General features: G+C 35.7%; 1 protein-coding gene across 1 annotated transcript in view; it reads left to right on the forward strand.

The window, feature by feature from the left end:
- The window catches only part of DIAPH2 (diaphanous related formin 2), a 938691-nt gene that overhangs the window by 30652 nt on the left and 885148 nt on the right, over positions 1-22891 (forward strand). Inside the window, exon 2 of the mRNA XM_003274986.3 lies at positions 21110-21142. Coding sequence (XP_003275034.2) covers positions 21110-21142 — 33 coding nt within the window. The remainder of the gene's footprint in view (positions 1-21109; positions 21143-22891) is intronic.

The raw sequence follows: 22891 nt of genomic DNA on the forward strand, positions 1-22891 counted from the left end.
TGAAAGCATGGATCATGTTTCATTTGTTGCTCAGCATTTTACCTCTAGCACCTAGCACAGTGTCTGGCATTTTAGCAGGTATTTATTAAATATATGTTAAATGAGTGAATGAATGAGTAAATAAATAAATCAATAAATTGTATTGATGTTCTTTTTTTCCATAGTGATTGATAACTATGTTTTGATTTGGCAAGTTTATTTTGCTTGGAGAATTTTACCTATAAGATAGCAGAAAAGCTAGACAAAATCATTTGAAACTTCATATCAGAAGAGACTAGACACAAAAGTTTTTCAAACCCCATTTTTTGTATATATGCGTCTGTGTGTGTACATATGGTTGTGTATGTTTAAGTATTAAAAATGGTGTCTTTTCAAGTGAATTAATTTGTGATGGCTATTGACTTAGCAAGGAAAATATTAGGTAACTTTTTAAAAATTGTTATTATTAAGCAAGGGACATTTCTTGACTTCTCTTAAATGCCATGAATGATTAAATAGTGAATTAGAGAGTTCTGTATCTTTTAAAAAATTACTGCACTAAAACTTTGCTTGCATTCTTATAGGATAAATGTATATTGCACACAAAATCACATGTATGATTCAAATCTTAGTGAAGACTCGCATGCAGCTTATTTCTGATAATCATTTGATTACTCCTCTGTCCAAAAAAAAAAAATATAGGTAGCAAGGCATTTACTCACATCATTCATTTTTGTGCAACAAAATAGTCTTGCAGTTGACAGTGAACTTTAGAATGCAGATTTTCAACTCAGGGCAATAATTATTAACAATATGAATATTCACCTTATGAATATTGACTATACGAATATGCAAGCTATTAATGGAGTCAAATGTCTTTGAAAGTCACACTCTAGGGACACTTGTTGGAATTCTTCACTCTTTATGGCTGGATTATATATGCTTTCCCATGGCAGTATTGATTACACAGTGAAGATTTATTCTCTTTCACCATTGGAGTTACGTAGTCCTAGTGAAGAGGAAGTGGGGCACATGAAGATGTAATGTGGTGCTTTGCCTCATCTTTATTTCTATTTTAAGCTTCAATGACCTAGACTAGAGTATTTTACAAGAAATTTTATGTGTGATTAAGAGTGAGTCTTTTCATGTTTAATGATGAGAAACAATTAGGGTTTGAGGGAGTGACCGCTACCCAGTATGTATTTAAACATAGCCAAAAGTAGCAGTCTTATCATAGAAATATTTTCATAGACATAATAGCATGAGAATAAGATGCATTTGTTGTCTTCTTTGCTTTTGGTTTAATCTTTTTTTTTTTTTCTTCTTGTCTTGCAGTATCCTTCCAAAACAAAAGGCATAACCTAACACATTTATTGTACTTTGAGTACCTCTCCTCTGGACCAGGTCAACCATACAACTCGTCCAGTCATCTGGTTAGGATAGAAAACTTATTTTGCCTTAGTGTTAACACATCTCAGATGACAACGGATAAACTGAGCCTTTAATATAATAAGTGCAGAACATTTTGCAGATACGTTTAATCATTGTCCCTTCAATAGGGGTTTGGTTTTGATTTTGTTCTGATGCTGCTACCATTTTAAAAAATGCCTTTAGGATTGTTTGGGAACTGTATTCAGAATTAATTTTGTAAGAAACATGAGAAAGCTATTCTTATGGTCACATTACTTTTGAGTCTAGCATATACTTGAGAGCCTGCAATAGTAATCAGTTTATTGTTTTTGAAAAGGAGCAAGTGATTTGAGTATGTACGTTCTAGTGTATTAAAGAATGAATTCAATCCTTAAATTATTTTCATACCTTATAATGGAGATAAGTTAGTTACTGATGTATAGTCTCTTATGTATTATTTATTTAAACAGCTTTATTATTTAAATATAATTGACGTACAATAAGCTGCACATACTTAATGTGTACAGTTTGCTAAACTTTGCATATGTGAAAACCACCCTCACAATCAAGACAGTGAACATATTCATCACCCTCAAAGGGGTTATACCTCTTGGTTACCTCCCATCCCTCTCTTCCATCCCCAAACTGAGAATCAGTTTGCATTTTCATCAGTTTTCTGAAAGCGTTGCTGTAGAATTGATGTTTACTAGAACACCCCAGTAAAGCCATAGTGTTGGGTCTTCTCTCATTGTTTATCAGTTTTATGGATCTTCAAAGAAGCAACTTTTGGTTTTATTTTTCTATATTTTGATATTTCATGATTTAAATTTTGACCCATTATTTCTTTTAGCTTGCTTACTTTGAGTTTCATTTGCGTTTCTTTTTTTATTTGCCTAAGGTGACAGCGAAGGTCATTGATTTGAGAACTTAAGTTCTTATTTTATAATATAGGCATTCATTGTTAGAAATTTCCCCCCAATTACTGCTTTTTGGTGTCCCACAAATCCTTATATTTTGTGATTTTAATTTTACTTAGTTTAAATACTTTCTAATTTCTCTTTTGATTTCTTCTTCGACCCATTGTTTACTTAGAAGTGTATTGTTTATTTTCCAATTATTTGGGGATTTTGTAGAAATCTTTTGGTTTTGATTTCTAAAGACTGCTGTGGTCAGAAAATATACTTTGTATGACTTGAATACTTTTACATTTATCGAGACTTTGTTTTGTGGTAAATGTTCCATATGCACTTGACAAAAAATATGTAGCCTTCTGTTGTTGGGTCGAGTCTTGTTCAGGTCGTCCATATCCCTGCTGATTTTCTGTCTGCTTGTTCTATCAATTATTGAGAGAAGAGCATTGAAGTCTGACTGTTACTGTGGATTTGTCTGTTTCTCCTTGTAGTTTTCTGTTTCTGCTTCGTGTATTTTGAAGCTCTGTTATTACAGGCATAACTGTTTAGGATTGTATATCCTCCTGATAATTGACCCCTTTATCATTATGAAATGACCCTTTTTATACCAGGTGATTTTTTTTTTTTTTGCTGTGAAATCCACCTTGCCTGATATTAATATAGCCACTCTAACCTTCTTTTGATTAGTGTTAGCATGGTTTATCTTTTATCCTTTTATATAACATGTCTTTCCCCCACCCCCCTGGCTGCTTTTAATATTTTCTCTTTATCACACTGGCTTTCAGTAACTTAAGATGTGCCTTGGTGTACTTTTCTTCATATTTCTTGTGCTGGGGTTCTTTGGGCTTTTGGGAATCACTGGTTTATATGTTTTTTAATTTTTGTGGGTACATGGTATATATATATATATATATATTCACATGAGATATTTTGATACAGGCATACAATGTATAATAATCACATTGGAGAAATGGGCTAACCATCACCTCAAACATCCTTTGGTACAAACAATCCAGTTATACTCTTTTAGTTTTTTAAAAATATACAATAAACTTGTTGACTGTAGTCACTTGATTTTGCTATCAAATACTAGATCTTAATTATTCAATCTAACTTTATTTTTGTACCAATTAACCATCCCCACACCTCACTCTCCAACTTCCCAGCCTCTGGTAAACATCATTCTACTATCTATCTCCATGAGTTCAATTGTTATAATTTTTTTAGATCCCACAAATAAGTGAGAACATGCAATGTTTGCCTTTCTGTGCCTGGCTTTTTTTCACTTAACATGTCCTTCAGTTCCATCTGTGCTGTTATAAATGACAAGATCTTGTTCTTTTTTGTGGCTGGATAGTATTCCATTATATATATGTACCACATTTTCTTTGTTTTTTTTTTTTTTTTTGATGGAGTCTCACTCTGTTGCCTAAGCTGGAGTGCAGTGGCATGATCTCAGCTCACTGCAACCTTTGCCTCCTGCGTTCAAGCAATTCTCCTGCCTCAGCCTCCCGAGTAGCTGGGACTACAGGTGCGTGCCACCATACCCAGCTAATTTTTGTATTTTTAATAAAGATGGGGTTTCACCATCTTGGCCAGGCTGGTCTTGAACTCCTGACCTCAGGTAATCCACCTGCCTCGGCCTCCTAAAATGCTGGGATTACAGGCATGAGCCACTGTGCCCGGCCACCACATTTTCTTTATCCATTCGTCTATTGATGGATACTTAGGTTGCTTCCAAATCTTGGCTGTTATGAATAGTGCCACAATAAACATGAGAGAGCAGATATCTCTTTTAATATACTGATTTTCTTTCTTTTGGGTATATACTCAGCTGTGGCATTGCTGGATCATATGGTACTTCTATTTTTAGTTTCTTGAGAATCTGTTAAATTATTCCCCATAGCGGTTGTACTAATTTACATTCCCACTGACAGTGTACGAGGAATCCCTCTTTTCCACATCCTTGCCAGCATTTGTTATTGCCTGTCTTTTGGATAAAAGCAATTTTAACTGGGGGTAGCATGATATCTCTGTAATTTTGATTTGCATTTCCCTGATCAGTGATGTTAAGCACCTTTTCATATACCTGTTTGCCATTTGTATGTCTTCTTTTGGGAAACGTCTATTCAGATCTTTTGTCCATTTTAAAATTGGATTATTAGATTTTTTCTCTATATAGAGTTGTTTGAGCTACTTATATATTCTGGTTATTAATCCCTTGTCAGATGGGTAGTTTGCAAATATTTTCTCCTATACTGTGGGTTGTCTCTTCACCTTGTTGATTGTTTCCTTTGCTGTGCAGAAGATTTTTTTAATTTGATGTGATCTCATGTGTCCATTTTTGGTTTGGTTGCCTGTGCTTGTGGAATATTATGCAAGTAATCTTTGCCCAGTCCAGTGTCCTAGAGGACCTTCCCCAATGTTTTCTTGTAGCAGTTTCATAATTTGAGGTCTTAGATTTAAGTCTTGAATCCACTTTGATTTCATTTTTGTATATGGAGAGACACAGGGGTCTAGTTTCTTTCTTCTGCATATGGAGATCCAGTTTTCTCATTACATTTATTGAAGAAACTCTCCTTTACCCGATGTATGTTCTTGGCACCTTTGTTGAAAATGAGTTCACTATAGATTTATGGATTTATTTCTGTGTTCTCTATTCCATTCCATTGGTCTCTGTGTCTGTTTTTATGCCAGTACCATGCTGTTCTGGTTACTATAGCTCTATAGTATAATTCAAAGTCAGGTAATCTGATTCTTTCGGTTTTGTTCTTTTTTTCTCAGCATAGCTTTGGCTATTCTGTATCTTTTGTGGTTCTGTATAACAGTTACTATTTAAAAAAAAATTCTGTGAAGAATGTCATTGGTATTTTGATAGGGATGCATCAAAAACAAAAAAGTAAAAAACGAAAACACAAAAACCAGTTTGACATGGTTAATTAAAGTGATTGGGATTTTTACAATTCTCTTTCACTTTTCTACCCTTCTACCTGAGCATCTGGTTAATCATGGCTGAACATTAACCAACCGCTTCCAACTTTCTTGCTTAGACTCCAGGTATAACCTCTTGGATTCGGGTCAAAATTGCTTACTCAATAATTATCTTAACCTCAATCTGACAGTCTCCTTTTATTTTGCTTAATAGTTATTTGGCAATTCTTTCCTTTACTGAACTTCATTAGTCCTTAAAAACTGTGTACATATAGCTTCTTTCAGGTTCCAAACATTTTTCCTTCTAATTATTGTTTCTCTGGTCATGTGATGTATCTTTTCCTTGCCTGTTGTTTATTACAAAAATCTCTCCAGCCTTGGTCAAAATTCTATCCTTCTGGGCTCACATACCACAGGCTGCAGCTCAGGCACATATTGTATTTTTATTAAAAATATAGCATAGATACAGAATTTTGGTACTAACAAGAACAATACAGTTTATTACTTACACTTGAAGAGATTGAGAGCATACTTCTCAGTCTCTCTTCAGTAAGCAGCATGTAGGTTTTGCCTTGTCACATGATGCTTAAGGTATTTTCACCCTTGATTATTGGAAAAAATCAGCAAAACCTTATTAGAATACTTTAAATATATATAATATAGTTTGGAGATTATTTTATTAGCATAACTTTGTATGTTCTTTAAGCTAGAACATTCTCATTGGTCATGCTGGCAGGGAGAAGAGAAGCCAGAAGAAAATTCAAGTCACTGTTCAGTAAGAACAAATGTTAACATTTGGGCTGGCTGGTCACATCAACATGGATTTTGGCAGAAAACATTCTGTCAATTTGATGGATTTTACTTGTGATAAATATACTTCCAGAGAGCTTGCAGCAAACCACTCAGTTATAAATGGGTATTTCTGAAGTAATCCTTTCTGATTTGTTTTCAGTTCTAGTCCCTCCCCAATAAAACTATACCCTAGAATGATCTAATTAAAACATATGAGATGTAGAGACTAGGAAACTTTTTAGTAACGTATTATACATGTGACCTCATTCTATACTGGTTTTCCTTGTCCTGATTCCATTCAGTAGGACTCTTAGGCCTATGGTTCTACCTTCTTACTGGAACTGGAGGGAAGCTTCTGTTTGACAAAGCTAGGTCAAAGAAAATGAATTTTTTTGTTGTTGGCTGTCTCCAGAGTTTATCTTGAAATCATCAAGTACCTGAGGGATTAATATACTCATTTTGCATGTTGCTGGAACTAAAATTAGATAGAAGAAAGCAGAAAATAGGAAGTTTTTATGTTTGTTTAAAGGTTTATTATGTATTATGGGTGTACCTAATCTTCTTGTCATGTAATTTAAATAAATAGGATAAATATTTTTAATGCAAATCCAAACTGAAAATTCACTTTGCAGAGATCATTAGCATTTATTTCATGTCATTTTCCTTCTATAGTTTTAAAATGCAAATACCATGGGAGAATCTTCTGGTATATGCTCATGAGAGTGCATTTGTTGCTTACTGACTGTTTTATATTTTACATTTGGCTAGTCAAGTGCTGACTAATGAACACAAAGTCTGTGTTTGAAAATAAATTTAACAGCTTTATACACAAGCTAAGTTTATGTAAAGTGATCTAGGAGACACATGACCTTTGTGCTCCATAGCCCTTGCTCAAATTTTGAAAGTAAACTATGTAAATGATCTAAGATGTCAGGTCAAACAGTTTCCGTGGTTTTCAACCAAGGGAACTATTGAATATGTTGAGGTGCTTCCATCTCTACTATGATGGGTCATACACCATATCATAGTACTCTGTTTGCTGTTTACCTTGTGAAGGTGTATTTGCTGCTGGAACCATGATGCTGCATACAGGACAGAGAACATTATATTATATGGTTCTGTTTTTACCTCAGTATGCCTTGGTTTCCTAATCAGAAAAACGGGAAGAATAATAATAGCTACATTACAGGTTTGTTTTTGGAATTAATTAAATCAGAGAACTAAAAACAATGCCTGGCACGTAGAAGGTGCTCAGTGAATCATAAATAATAGTACTAATAGTAGTGATGCTCTCTCTTTAGGTCTAGCTTTTCTTTTTTCTTTTTAATATACAAATCATAAATTAACAATTTCCTTTTAGGTATTCATGTCTACAATTTGGCATTTAAAGAGACTCTCGGCCGGGCACAGTGGCTCATGCCTGTAATCCCAGCACTTTGGGAGGCCAAGGAGGGCGGATCACCTGGGGTCAGGAGTTTGAGACCAGTCTGGCCAACATGGTGAAACCCTGTCTCTACTAAAAGTACAAAAAATTAGCCGGGCGTAGTGGTGGGCGCCTGTGATCTCAGCTACTTGGGAGGCTGAGGCAGGAGAAGTGCTTGAACCCGGGAGGTGGAGGTTGCAGTGAGTCGAGATTGCACCACTGCACTCCAGCCTGGGCAGCAGAGCGAGACTGCGTCTTAGAAAACAAACAAAAAAAAGACCCTAATTCATTCATTCGTTCCCTCCTTCTCTCCTCTTTTTCTCTTCCCTTGTCCCTGTTTCCTTCCCATCCTCTACTGTATTTCCTTGAGTTGTTGCTGTCTAGCTGCAGCAGTGTAGGCAAACCAGGCAGGCTCTAATGGCTAAAAATTGGTTTGTTTGGGCTACATTTAAAATAATTGGATATGTAGCAATTTGATGTGGGCTTTGAGCTAATGGGTCTTATCCTGCTGTGAAGAAGTAAACAACATAAGGCCAATATACAGAGGCCATCTTTAACCCATTTATGTAATATATACAAAACTATATAAGACCCACCTTCTGCCTTAGGAAATTCATACGTTCTAGTGAGAAATTATTGCACTATGATAAATGCTAAAATCAAGGTTTGAACTAAGACCTTGGGAGTAATAAAAAATTCCACTTTTGTGGTGTTTCCAGGTTTTTTCAAGAATATTGTAGCTCAGGAAGCACTCTACATTGTTGGCTACTGGCGACTGACATTGTATCATAACTTTTAAATTTTAAAACTGTGTCACCCTTTCAGTATCTGTGGGTTACGTGTTCATATTCAGTTATGTTTGTAGCTTTGAGTCTACATACAGTCTCATTTCTGCATTTCATGTGAAAGAAAATGCCAGTCTTAGCACATTCTCTTATGCTATTAATGGAAAGGGGGAGAAGTCATTCTAGTGCCTTCCTAAAAAAAGTGATCACTATTTAAAGCTCAAGTAGGTGGGTGCTTGTGTATAGTTCATGAAATTTGAGATACTCAGAGCTCAGTGAATACCTGAACATGAAGAGACCTTTTAACCTGGTGGGTCAAGTTTGACTTAAGTTCTTGAACAAATTCACTGTAAGTACTCTAGAGGCAGTGTTTATGAGGGAGTTTAGATGCCAGGACAATTTTTTTAAATAGAAGGAATAAATTGCCCCTTGTTTCCCAATTAAGATACCTAAGAAGCTTGATCTCTAATCGTGTCTTCTGTGGTTACTCTCTGAAGTCTTACGTTGAAATAAGTGGCTGTCTCTCCTGTCCCTTTATGTACCATCACTAGTATAGTCAGTCCTGCCTATAGAAAGGAAAAACCAAGTTTTTTACACCTCGTGTTAGAATGGGTATTTCCTGCAGAAACTGTTTCAAAGGAGAATGGAGTTGGGATACTACTTACTACCAGTGTGACTCTGAAGGTGTATTATAGATTTTTATAGGATTTTAACAAGGTTTTTTAAAGCTGATTTGCGAATTCAACCATCGAGAACTTTGTTTCTGTAAGAAAATGTAGTCGCAGAACTAACTCCATATGTTTCATCAGGGCTATAAAGGGCCCATGTATGTAGAAAACTTCAGTAGTATTGATTACGGCTACTAAATAGGTCATTTTGTTGAAAATAAGTTTAACATTATTAGCAAATAGAATGGTAATTGAAGAGAAGTTGGTTTAGGAATTTTGTAAAAAACTTGGCTATGATTATGGTACTGACACAGTAATGTGGGGCAAGAACTTATGGTAACCCCATAAGAGTAATGCTATAATTTTTTTTTTTTTTTTTTTTGAGACTGAGTCTCATTCTGTTGCCCAGGCTGGAGTACAGTGGTGTGATCTCAGCTCACTGCAACCACTGCCTCCTGGGTTTAAGTGATTCTCCTGCCTCGGCCTCCCGAGTACCTTGGATTACAGGCGCCCGCCACCACGCACGGCTAATTTTTTTGTATTTTTAGTAGAGACGGGGTTTCACTATGTTGCTCAGGCTGGTCTTGAACTCCTGACCTCAAGTGATCCGCCCGCCTCCGCCTTCCAAAGTGCTGGGATTACAGGCGTGAGCCACCACGCTTGGCTAATTCTATAAATTTTTAAGCATATCTATATTTGTTTTGCAATGATCTACTGACTATAAATCATTCTGTCAGCTTCATAGTAACATTTAATTTCAACCTACCCAGTCCCTAATTGGCCAAACTGTTACAAAACCAAATTACGCAGCAGTGAGGAAAATAGAAACTTGAATGAATGCTATTAAAATAAGTTTAGACCGTCTCAAATTTATCCTCATAATTCAGACTTTCTCTGTTTTCAAAGAAGATCTCTCATACACACGGAGTGTTATTGGCAGATTTGACATGGCTGGAGTCTTATGTGCAGAAATATAATATGTATCTGCCAGTGGTTTTCAGGGGCCCCTATGAAAGGGCTTGATTTTGCTGGTTTGAAGCCGTTGTTGGCATCAGCAAAGTCAAAGAGTTGTAGGCAAGGTTAACAGCCACTTCATATTTAACGGGTTTATGCAAACCGTGATCTATATATTGATTATATAAAATACATCACTGTTGTCTTAACATCTAGATGAAAAGGAAAAAAATGTTTTCTACATCAAAATCTTTAGACTTAAAAATCTCTGTGATTCATAATATTAACTAAAACAGAAAAGAAAAATCTGAATAATTTACTTTGACCTGTATATGTATGTATAAGGGTCATTATAAGGGTTAGTGCTTGGGTTGCTTGTGAGTTTTCAGGCAAAGGGACATACAGCTCATCTTTTTTATATTGCAACTGATCAGTGATTAATACTTAAGAGGCTTCAGGGGCTAAGTATAGTTGCTGATTTATTTGCAGCTCTTACTCCACTTCAATTATTTAAATACAGTGAAGAGTCCCTCATGAAAAACACAACAGAATAGAAGAAATTTGAGATCTATCAGCATAAACAGATACAAGCGTTGCTTTGCCCCAAATTATAAAAAGTAAAAAAATTAAAACTACCTGTTAATAATTCATTATGATATTATTTGTAAAACACAGTGACATGATATTTTCCTGCAATGTGTTATTTATTATTTTGACAATTTCTGCCACTATCTTGAGAAAGAATCTCTTATCCAAATTAAAACTAAGTAAAAAACTATTTAAGGAACATTATGAGATGAAAGGTTTTTTTTCAGAGTTATCACTACTCAGCATAGAATCTGAAGCCCATTGGGGGAAAAATGAAGTTTATAAAATTGAATAATTTATAATACTAAATTTTTCCAAAAACACTTTTTAAATTTTCTGAAAATTATTTTTTGTTCACCATATAATCACATTCTGTTTAAGCCTTTATGTTTTAAATATTTGATATAATATTTAGTGATTTTTAAAGTTCTTCCTGTGTAAGTAAATGAGTTGTTTTTGTTTTCCATGTGGACAAGTTTGTCTACTTTCACTCTGGAAATGATTTTTTATGGGTTATGCCTTTGGATACATGTGTTCCAAGAGCTAAACAACTGCTATACAAGTGAACTTTGAGACATGACCCTTTCCTGAATTGGAGATTGTTTGCAAATTCAAGACTATCAGTTAAAAGTACTAATAGTGAAGTTAACTTAAATCACTGTATGACTTTTATGTATTTTTTCCTACAAAAATATGTTATAATAATACCTTATTCACAACTCAGGTATAATTTTCAGTTTTCCGCAATTTATACTCTTGAATTTTTAAAGCAGTGAATCATTTTGTTTTGTCAGATTAATTTTGCAGCTACATCAGAAAACTAAATGATGTGGTTATTTGTAAAAGCTGCTTGAAGTAGATAGATGGCAAGTCATTGTGAGGTGAAGTATTTCCAGAGTGATAATCATAGCCATTTAGAGGTTATTTTTGCATTATAAAGATAGTAATCATAACAACAGATATTTAAATTACTCTATTTAATACAAACAGCAATCATATGTCTGGGTATATTGCTTCAATAACAAGCGTAATTTTAAACAAAATTATATATACTAACCGCCTTATCTATTTATATTGCTCCCATCCTAGACTAAGCTTTTATCATCTTGCAACTGGATCACATTCTCTCTCTGTCGCTCTCTTCCTCTGACTCTCTCCTCCCCCAGCCCCAATTCTGTCAATCATCACAGGTTTGAGTACTTACTATGTGCTAGAAATAGTGCAAAAACCTGAGGACACAGTGGGAATCGAGAAAAACCTGGTCTTTACTACATTGAGTTTATGGTATTGCACAGAAGACTGATATTGATAGGTAATTAGGATCTGATAATTGGAATGTGTTGCAGAAGGAACCATGGGAGACTATAACAGGATCAACTGTATCCTTAGCTGAGAGCAGAACAGTTGAGTAGAAGATGGCTAGATGATTAAGAAAGAGGTGAGGTGGGATGGAGTGGGTGCTCTAAGCAGAGCAAAGAGCACATGGAAAGGCCGAAACTGAAAAAGAGCTGGAGCTCTAACCAGTATTGTTATACTGATGAAGACTGTTGCACACAGATTTCAGAATATAGATGGATGTTCTAGAGCGTGTGTTCTAGTCAGACCTAAATGCTAATCTGGACTGTGTAATTTATTATCTTTGTGATTTAGGCAAATGACTTATGACTGTAAACCTTGATTTCCTGATGAGTAAAACAGGACGGTACCTTCTTGTACATAGGATTATTGTGAGGCTTTAAACAAGGCAATGCATGTAAAGCTCTTAGCATAGTGCCTATAAATGCTCAGTAAATGGTAGCTATTAGTTAGAATAGACCAAACTTGCTGATCTCTGCAAGCCGCCTTTTTAGCCTTTGATTCCTTCTTTAGTTTATTCTAAATATTACAGGTCCATAACCCTTTTCTGAAATTCTAAAATATGAATGCTCTGAAAACAGACTCTTATCATTTGGCCACAAGCCCCAACCTTCTTAAGGCTGTATAGGTACTCTTTATTTATCCTGTTTTGTGGAATATCCATGTTTTCTTTTTAAACTTGAATGCATTTGAGTTAATGTGTTACCCCAGATCCTGCTTAGTGTGTTTTGTAAGATATGATACACCTAGCATATTCCTTTCTAAAACATGAAATATGCTGAGTTCCAAGACGTGTTTGGCTTGAAAGGTTTCAAATAAAAGATTGCACACATGTGCCACCCAAAGTCAGCTTTCCAAAATACCATTTTCTCCATGTCTGTCTTCAAATCAGAAAATCATAAGAACGTCTAGTGGTTTTCCAGTTTAGTTTAGACTATTCCTTGTGGTTTTCAAGACTGCCTCTAAACCACCCTACATATTCAAATTTTAATACCATTGTACTTGAACCATTTGTTTCATAAGTCTGTTCTCCCTCAACTTCCCTGAAGTAAAATGTTAATGCTGCTCCTTTTGTCTGACTTCCCTCTCTTTCTCTCTTTGTGGCTCTTCAGATCCTAACCAACAATTAGGCCACAATTCTTTGTAGTTCCTCAATGAAGCTATATTTATCTATTTCTTCTCTGAATTCTTATTGTACTTAAATGAATTTATTTACCAATATTTGAGCAGATATTATATGCCAGCTACTGTTCTAAGTGTCAGAGATCTGAAAGTGAATAAGACAGTTAAGGTCTCTACTGTTAGGGAACTTGTTTTCTAGAAAGTAGAAGACAACCTGTAATCCCAGCATTTTCGGAGGCGGAGGTGGATGGATCACGAGGTCAGAAGTTCGAGACCAGCCTGGCCAAGATGATGAAACCCGGTCTCTACTAAAAATACAAAAATTAGCCGGGTGTGATGGCGGGCACCTGTATCCAAGCTACTCGGGAGGCTGAGGCAGGGAATTGCTTGAATCCGGGAGGTGGAGGTTGCAGTGAGCTGAGATCGCGCCACTGCACTCCAGCCTGGGTGACAGAGGGAGACTCCGTCTCAAAAAAAAAAAAAAAAAAAGTAGAACACAAACAAGTAAATAAGTGAACAATATCCTTTCAGATAACAGTTAATGCTGTCAAGATAAGACAGGAGGATAGTGCCTTGGGAGAAGCTACATACCTGAGAAACTCATAGTTTCACATTTAGTTATTTTTGTTTTTATATGGTTAGTTTTTTTTTTTTTTTGGTTTGACAGAGTCCCACTCTGTCGCCCAGGCTGGAGTGCAATGGCATGATCTTGGCTCACTGCAACCTCTGCCTTCCAAGTTCAAGCAATTCTCCTACCTCAGTCTCCCAAGTAGCTGGGATTACAGGTGCCCACCACTACGCCCAGCTAATTTTTGTATTTTTAGTAGAGATGGGGGTTTCTCCATGTTGGTCAGGCTGGTCTCGAATTTCTGACCTCAGGTGACCCACCCGGGTGGCCTTGGCCTCCCAAAGTGCTGGTAGTACAGGTGCGAGCCACCATGCCCAGCCTATATGGTTAGTTTTTACTCCCTGGTTAGACTGTAAATGCCTTAAGGGAAGAATCCTTAAACTTCTATGTGCCATAAAGTGTTGGGTATAAAATGGGTGCTTGATTAAGGTTTGGTTGAGAAATTTGTCCTTTTTTGACAGAGAAGGTAAAAATCTATTTATTAAATATAGAGCACTACTTGGCTAAATCATTGATCTAAGAGTATCTGTTATGTACAAAGTACTGTGTTGGTTTTGAAATTTTTGTATTTGGCTAAAGCTAGCTTTTTCATTTCTGTTGCTTTTTATTCATAGTCTAAGAAAGAAGAAGTTTCATGTCTACACAACTTTTTTTTCCTGTTTGAAATGGTTTAATATTGTGAACCCCAAAAATTTGAGACAGGTCTCAGTTTAGAAAGTTTATTTTGCCAAGGTTGACGATGCGCTTGTGACACAGCCTCAGGAAGTCCTGATGACGTGCCCAAGGTGGTCGGTACACAGCTTGCTTTTATACATGTTAGGGAGACATGAGACATCAATCAATATGTAAGAAGTACATTAGTTCCATCCAGAAATGTGGAGACAACTCAAAGTAAGGCCCCCCTACTGGGGGCTTCCAGGTCACAGGTAGGTGAGAGCCAGATGGTTGCATTCTTTTGAGTTTCTGATAAGTCTTTTCAAAAGAGGCAATCAGAATATGCATCTGTCTCTGTGAGCAGAGGGATGACTTTGAATAGAATGAGAGGTGGTTCCCAGCTTGAAGAGGCCCAAGATATTTTCCTTTCACAGTATAAAGCAAACAAACATTCTTTCTATACCTGCAGAGGATGCTACTACTCTAAAAGCTGGATTATTCCTGCAATTGTTTCTGCTTAATTCAGGCACTAAGTGACTTCCTCCAATTCATTAGTGTGAACATTCTTAAAGACCTAAGTGGCAGACATATTTCCTGAACCATTTACCCTTAGTCCTGAAGCTGATCAAGTTTGTCACACACAGACTGCTGGATTCCCATGTCATAGTCACCCCTCCTGGCAGTTCAAGATTGAGCTTTATGGCAGGACAATTCATTTAAGATTGAGCATAACTTGTTATGACAGATTTATCAAAATTATCCAGTGAAGTAACATAGGCTTCTGCTTTGTGAAGAAAACTGAAACCCTATACTGTGATGTCCTATTTGTTCTCTTATAGATAAATATTTTTTCTTTATAAATTGAAAGAGCATCTTGAGAAGAGAATCTCAAAAGGATTTTTTTCTTGTCATAAAAATGGTGGAATGAATTTTGATTTGTAATAGCAAAGAACTCTGGTGGGTTAAAATTTGAGGCTTTTGAATTGACAGTACTTCTGAGATGGTGTGCTTATGGTCACAAAAATACAAAAGTATTGCTCTACTAAAATGATGAAATGGACAGTTCAAGATGTTAACAATGGCAAAGTAAGGTGGAGAACTGGAACTTCATATCTGTAACTTCATCTTCTCAACTACTAGGCTTTTGAGCTTTGAGGGCAGGGCTATATCTCTCTAAATCCTCAGTGCTTCACACACCACCACTTGATCTAGCATCTATTCTTAAGTACTAATGGTGATAGAGGACTACAGTGCCTAAGATGAAGTGTAGGTGGCTGAAAATGACTCTTACTTTTAGAAAGGAGATGAAAGAATGTTGGGAGTAATTTTAAGTACACACAGTAAATAGTTCAGTGATTGCAAAAGCAAGAATTTGTTTTCTAAAAGGTCATCTTAGACTCAAACCTGTACATTGAGCTTAGTTCTAAAAATAAAATTAGACATTGCTTTCTTGGTGAAATTAAACACAACTGAGAGGTACTCAACTAACACAAATTATCTTTATAATAAAGCATTTGAATGCCTGAACAGAATGTTCAGCTTGGTTACCAGGTGATTGGTCTTGAGTTGTTTGGATTGGTCTTACTGGTTTTTAAAGTTCAGGAGTGAGTATAGGGTCTGAAAAGTTGGAAGGCAGGCCTTTGAATAGTAACTGCTTCCCTCTGTGACTGCTGCTTATCTGAATAGGGATTGGGCAGGGATGTCGCCCAGAGAAATCAAACCCTGAATCATTGGTCGATGTTGATTACCTTTCTCAAGGTCCTTTCTGACTTGGAAAATATATGGAGATTATAATAGAGTATTACCATATCAGAGCTCTCAGAAGCTTTATATTGTGATTGTTCTTTCATTCTTCTGGTCTTCAACTAGAGTGTAACCTCCTTAAAGGAAGAGAGCATGCTTACCTTGTTTACCACTGTATTCCCAGTGCCCAGTACTGAACAGTTTCACTTAAGTCACTCGTGTCCGTGTGAAGAGACCACCAAACAGGCTGTGTGTGAGCAACAAGGCTGTTTATTTCACCTGGGTGCAGGCAGGCTGAGTCGGAAAAGAAAGTCAGTGAAGGGAGATAGGGGTGGGGCCGTTTTATAGGATTTGGGTAGGTAAAGGAAAACTACAGTCAAAGGGGGTTCTCTGGCGGGCAGGAGTGGGGGTCACAAGGTGCTCAGTGGGGGAACTTTTTGAGCCAGGATGAGCCAGGAGAAGGAATTTCACAAGGTAATGTCATCACTTAAGGCAAGGACCAGCCATTTTCACTTCTTTTGTGGTGGAATGTCATCAGTTTAAGGCAGGAACAGGCCATTTTCACTTCTTTTGTGATTCTTCAGTTACTTCAGGCCATCTGGGTGTATACGTGCAGGTCCCAGGGGATGCTATGGCTTAGCTTGGGCCCAGAGGCCTGACAAACAGGTGCATAGTAGATGCTTAAATATTTGTTCAGCTGAAGTGAAGGTTGTTTTTTGTGTCCTATTGTACCTGCCATTCTTGGAACGCAAGAAACTTAAGGAAGGTAAAGAGTTGACCCTTCATCTCTATTGTAATGGCCAACTTAATTCATTTTCTTTAAGAGAGAAGAAAATGGTCAAATAGTGCGAATACGTTTTTGAGTTGGTGGTGAGACTTTTGAATTATATGCAATTTAGTTGTCCAATTTCTGTGGTAGTAGAGTAATTGCACGATGTTTATAAAACATTGTATTACCATGTAACATTAGCCATAAGAGAGTTGAATCTTTACATCTTGCTGTTTTTGTTAATTTCTGCCTGATTGAGAAAATTAAAACTTAATTTTCTTACAATAATGACTCTTGCATTGCAATCACAACTTCAGCATTAGGGTTTATAAGTAAGTCAGTCATTTCTCTTAGTCTTAAGGGGTTGAGACTCTGGAGTGATACTTTTATAGTTATACAATATTCATATAATACTGTGATAAGTTTTATTTAATATAGCTGATCATAAATGAAGTTTAATAAACTCTGATTGCTTGACTAATGCACAGTCTTATTGCTTTTCCAGAGTTGATTTTAATGAAAATATATGGTCACTATATTTATTGGTACAATATGCCCTCATTGTAATGAGCATGATCATTAGATTTGCATAATAAAAACTTACAAAAATGACTTTAATCAGTGCTTTTAATTCAGGGGTATGACTCTAATAAAGATTTTTGGGGGGGTCATTTTTGTTTCTGATTTTTTTTTTAACTCCATAGTAGCTCTGTAGTTTGTACACAGGAATGAAATCCATGTTTACTTGCATGTGGTGTGAGACAGATGCACCCATCCACATAAATGAATTTTGAGAGCTTGTCCCAGAAAACCATCATTATAAATGAAAAAAATTTTTTTGGTATTTCTGTTGTTATTCTCAAGTCCTTTTATACCTTTCTTTTTTGACTAATATAGAAAGATAATTGTGTTGCAGAAATGATTTAATTTTGTTTGCAGATTGTTTAATTGTAACTTATACAATGATTTCAATGCATGTTTAATGTACAGTGGCTAAAAATTACCCCTTCTGAAATTCAACCTCTTCATATCTGCTTAAAAATTTTCCTTTTCGATAGACCATATTTGTTCTTTTTTCTGAACAGTTATAACGAAGAGCTTTAAATAGTATTATTATATTTATGAAAGCAGATTTTTACATGAGGGAAATCTGAGAAAATATTTGTATTAAATGTATGTGGTTATACAGGATATCCACTCTAGTTGAATGAAATTTACAAATCAAGAAATCAGGAGTGGGGTGTTTTTCTTTATGTTTCTCTATCACAAGTAATTAGGATAATTTTTTACATAAGTATAATTTCCTGTGTGCCTTGGGATACTCTATCATTCTTGTAGATGCCTGTTAGGAAAAAAAAAAATTCTTTAAGAATAAAACAAAGCACAGTCCTTCTCCAGTATTATTTTTGACCAGGGGTCCACATTTGGTTTATTAACAAACTTTCAATTCAAGGGCAGCTCTAGAATTAGAAATGTATATAGCAAAATGGACATTCTAAATCAAAGGCAACAGTAGGGGCACAAACAGGACATCATGGGAGTATGCATTGGGAAGAGGATTTTAGTTTTTGTTTTCTGTAGAATAGGGGTCATAAGAGAAGAAGCAGAAGATAGCCTAGGGCTGAATCATACAGGGCTTTGAATTCCATATTAAGGATATTCATCTTTATAGGTCATCAGGAGGCATTGAATATTTATGAACAGGAGGGAGTATGATAGTCATTCATACTCTTTATTGAGCCTCAATGTGCCAAACACTGCTTTAGGTATTAGGGTTACATCCCTAAACCAGATGGGCAAAAATCCCTGTCCTTGTGGAGCTTATATTTTTTGTTGGAAAAACAGACCAAGATAATGATAATTAAGTAAATTACAGACTATGTTAGAACGTGCTAAATCTTGTTCAGGAGTGCCAGGAATGTGTGGAGGGAGGCAGATGTTTCCATTTGAAGTAGGATGGCCAGGGTAGGCCTCACTGAGCAAAACCTTGAAAGCAGGATGAGGGAGTAAGCCATATGGACCATGGAAAAAGAGCATTCCAGGCACAGAGAAGAGCCAGTGCATGTGGCTTATTGCCTCACTGGGGAGCCATGAGGTGGTCAGTGTGACTGGAGCTGGGGGAATGAAGGGAGAGTAGTAGGAGATGAGGTCAGAGGGATATGGAGAGTGTATGGATCAGTAGGGCCTTGTAAGTCATTGTAATGACTTTGACTTGCACTAGGAGGGAAAATAGCCCTTGGAAAGTGTTGAGCCAAGGAGTGACATGATGTGACTTCAGTTTTCACAGTATCACTTTGTCAGCTGTGTTCAAAGTTAACTGTAGGAGAGCAAAGGTGGAAGCAAGGAGATAGATTAGGAAGTCACTACAGAAATTTAGTTAAGAGCTGATGGTGGCTTGAACCACATCTTTGCAGACGGCAGAATGATTATCATGGGACTGGATAGCTGCTTGGCTATTGGAAATGAAGGAGAGGAAGGAGAACATGATTTGGAAATCTTAAACCTAGACAAGTGGAATGCAGGCGGAGCCACTAACAAATGTTACCCTCTTGTTTGTAAAATGAGAGGCTTTGACTAGATTATCTTGAATTCCATCTAACTCGAATAGTTTCTACCTCTATACTCTGTGGTTTACTGTAGACAAAAAGTATGTTAATTCCAAAGAAGAGTACTGAGGGGAAGAGAAGACTTCAGTCTCATCCCATAGGACCAAGTGAAAATATTGCTAGCAATGCTTTTTTTCTTGTGTCTGTCTCCCATGATTAAACTGTCAACAGGTATTCAATTGAGATACAGATTTGAAACATTTTAGACATATGTGTACCTTAACGTAGATAATTTGACTAAAGCAAAAAGTATTTTCCCTTCATTTACATTTTTGCTTTGGAGATATAGATGGGTTTCCAGCCTGGAGTTTATAACCCCAAAAGATGGGAAGAGAAGGAAAGCAGTAGTTGCATGAAGAACTGTATAATCTGTCTCAAAAACCCATGTGGACAAGCACACATAGGGATGGTAGCAGAGTTAGTTCAGGCACTTTTGATACTTTATCATTTTCTCTCTGATTTGGTATTGCAGGAAATCATGAAATTGGCCATTGTGTTTAAAACAGTTTTCTATAACCCACTAGAAAAATTAAGGAGAAAATACCTGGTAGAGTTGCAGGGTGAATTCATCCTTCTTAACGTGGTTTTGGTTCTGATATAAATAATTCCCACTTTTTTCCTAGGCAGTAAAGATTGATTGGGGTTTGTGTCAGCAGGATGTGATGAAGACATGGTGTAGAGATTAGAAGTTTAGATCCCTGAGGGAATCAGTGGATTAAAAGTAGAAAAAAAAGAGTTATACATAGAATAGTATATTTGCCCCAGCTGATCTGGGGAGGATGGTCTTTAACAGCGTTGGATTGGTGGTATTTGAAGACAATTTTCTGAGATCCAAGCAATTTTCATTTACTTAAAACTCATAATGGAATCCTCCCCACTGTGAGAAGACCCTATTTTTTTTGGTGTGCATGACCAAGTTGATATACATTATTCCGCTTCTGTTGTAAGAAATAAATGTATAGGATCTGGCAGAACATTAAATTCAATTTCTAACAGACAATTTTAAAAAATCTGGTTCTTTCCTAATCACACCCCTAATTGGCACTTCAACATATTTATAATAAGAACTATATTTCATGCTCATCATACATTATTGTAAGGTCTTGAACTATCCCGTGAATCATGAACATAACCACATTGTTAGGTATTGCTTTAGTATTGCTGTACTCAAATTCTTCAAATAATGTTGCTCATATATGTTCAATTTTATGTTCAAATAAGTTCAATTTTATTTAGAATATTTTAAAAATATTTCTAATTTATAAGGATAGTTTTTTAAAAATAAGTTCAATTTTATTTAGCATATTTATAAAAGTGTCCTTTAAATATCCATCAGGAGTAACACAGTTCTTAGGCCAAGCTGTTTCATTATATTTCATTCTTGTTAAATGTGACATTTTTCCTATTGTACGTGTTGTTGTTTTTTAAATTTAGGTATCTTAACTTGATTCATTTCCAAACTTATATATAACATGCCAGGGCTTATGATTTTGTTGTATCTTTTCTCACATTTCAGCACTGTGGTAGTGACGTCTGATCTAGATCTGATTTGGGACCTTGGGAGCCATATTTAAAAACAAATATATACACTTTTGCCAAACCTTCATTTTTAATCATTAAAAAAATTTTTTTCTTTAAAGAATGTATTGTTTATATGTTTGAACTTTCTGATTCTTTTTGACTGTTTACAGTTAATAAAAATGAAGATTATTAAATTATTTTATTGTTTGATCTATGAGTTTCTCTTACCTGATTGGTTTTTTTTGTTTGTTTCTTTTTGGTTTTAATAGAACATTCAAATAAAAACTTTGGCAGATGATGTGGTAAGGTGGTCTTAGCATGTTATTACATTACTTATGCATGTTGCCTTTTTATTAAAATGGGTGGACATAAAAGCATTGATATATGTAAGATACGAAATGTCTAGATATTTACAAAGTATAGTAGAATGGAATAATTGTCAATTCAGTGACTTCCTTTTCGAATATTATCATAAACAATTATATGAGATCCCAACAGAATTTTCATATCATCCTGATATTTACCTTAACCAAATGTTTTTTAAAATCTCCTTGTGAATCTAGACTCTGGAAAACACAGATGCTTCCTTTTTTGATGGCCAAATTGTGAATATATTAAACATTAATATTGGAGGAAATTAATTTCCATTAGAAAGGAAATTAAGTTCACTGTTAGTCAGATGTGTGCTACTAAATTTAAAAACCAATATTTTAAAGCTGAATTTGTCATAGTATAGCTTTTTAAAAGTTATGGGCTCAAAATTTAAATATACCCTTTTATAGCTAAACTATAAAAAACGGTATTTTAAGCATTGTCAGTTTTTTTTTTCCTATGTGAAATTACCTATTTACAAATAATGTAAAGTAGTGATAGTGCTCAAAGGAGATGAAGGTATGTGGCTTACCTACATTTTCTTTTTGAGACAGAGTCTCGCCCTGTCACCCAGGCTGGAGTGCAGTGGCACGATCTCGGCTCACTGCAACCTCGGCTCACTGCAACCTCCACTTCCTTGGTTCAAGCAATTCCCCTGCCTCACCCTCTCAAGTAGCTGGGATTACAGGTGCCCACCACCACGCCCGGCCAAATTTTGTATTTTTACTAGAGACGGGGTTTCACCGTCTTAGCTAGACTGGTCTCAAACTTTTTCTGGTGATCCACCCACCTCAGCTTCCCAAAGTGCTGGGATTATAGCCGTGAGCCACCGCACCCAGTCAACTACATTTTCTTACCAAGGTATAGCTGAAATCAAAAGCTAATTTTCTAGATAAACTGAAAGACACACTGGAAGATCAAATATATATGTTATTAATGCTACTCAGTAAAAAGGCTAGTACTGGGAAAGTAAATATTAAGTGATATGAAGGGAAAGGAGAAGAGATATGTTGATTTAATGGTCAGTTGCATATTTAAATGCTTTCATGTCCACCATATTTTTAGTGAAATTTGACTATTGGATATATCCTCAGCTTATTTTGGATTACTTAACTTTTTTCTTGAGTTGTTTGAAGATATACTATATAACTAAACCAACTTAATTTCCCTCAAAAAGTTAAAAGAAAATGTGAAAATATAGTTCAAGATGATTAGAAGAAATGAATCTTAAGTTAATGTGAAGACTGGGATAGGAACCAGGGGCTGGTGGATTTAGGAAAGTCACCTTCTCTGTGAAATGAGGGGATTGGTTTAGATTATTTTTCAAGTTTCTTCTCAGCTCTAAAATACTATGATTTATATAATCTCTTTGTCAGCAACCATGTACTCAAATTACTTTTGTAATCCTAAATAAGCTGCTTAAAACTGCTCATATTTCTTTCAAAGTATACTTTTTGGTTTTAAAAAAGTGTTCTTTGAATTCATAAAATAAAAGTTACGCTCATTAATGAGGAGTTCACATAATTTTACGTAAGCTATGGTAATAACTTCTGTGATGCTCTTTGTATTGTTGAAGTAATTATATAAGGATTCTGTTTATATGGCGGTGAACATACTCTCCTGATATTTAACATATCTGCTTGTTTAATGTGAGCTTGATGGTATGCATGTGCTTCCTA

This window comes from Nomascus leucogenys, chromosome X (genome assembly GCF_006542625.1).
Source record: "Nomascus leucogenys isolate Asia chromosome X, Asia_NLE_v1, whole genome shotgun sequence".
NCBI classification, from domain to species: Eukaryota; Metazoa; Chordata; class Mammalia; order Primates; family Hylobatidae; genus Nomascus; species Nomascus leucogenys.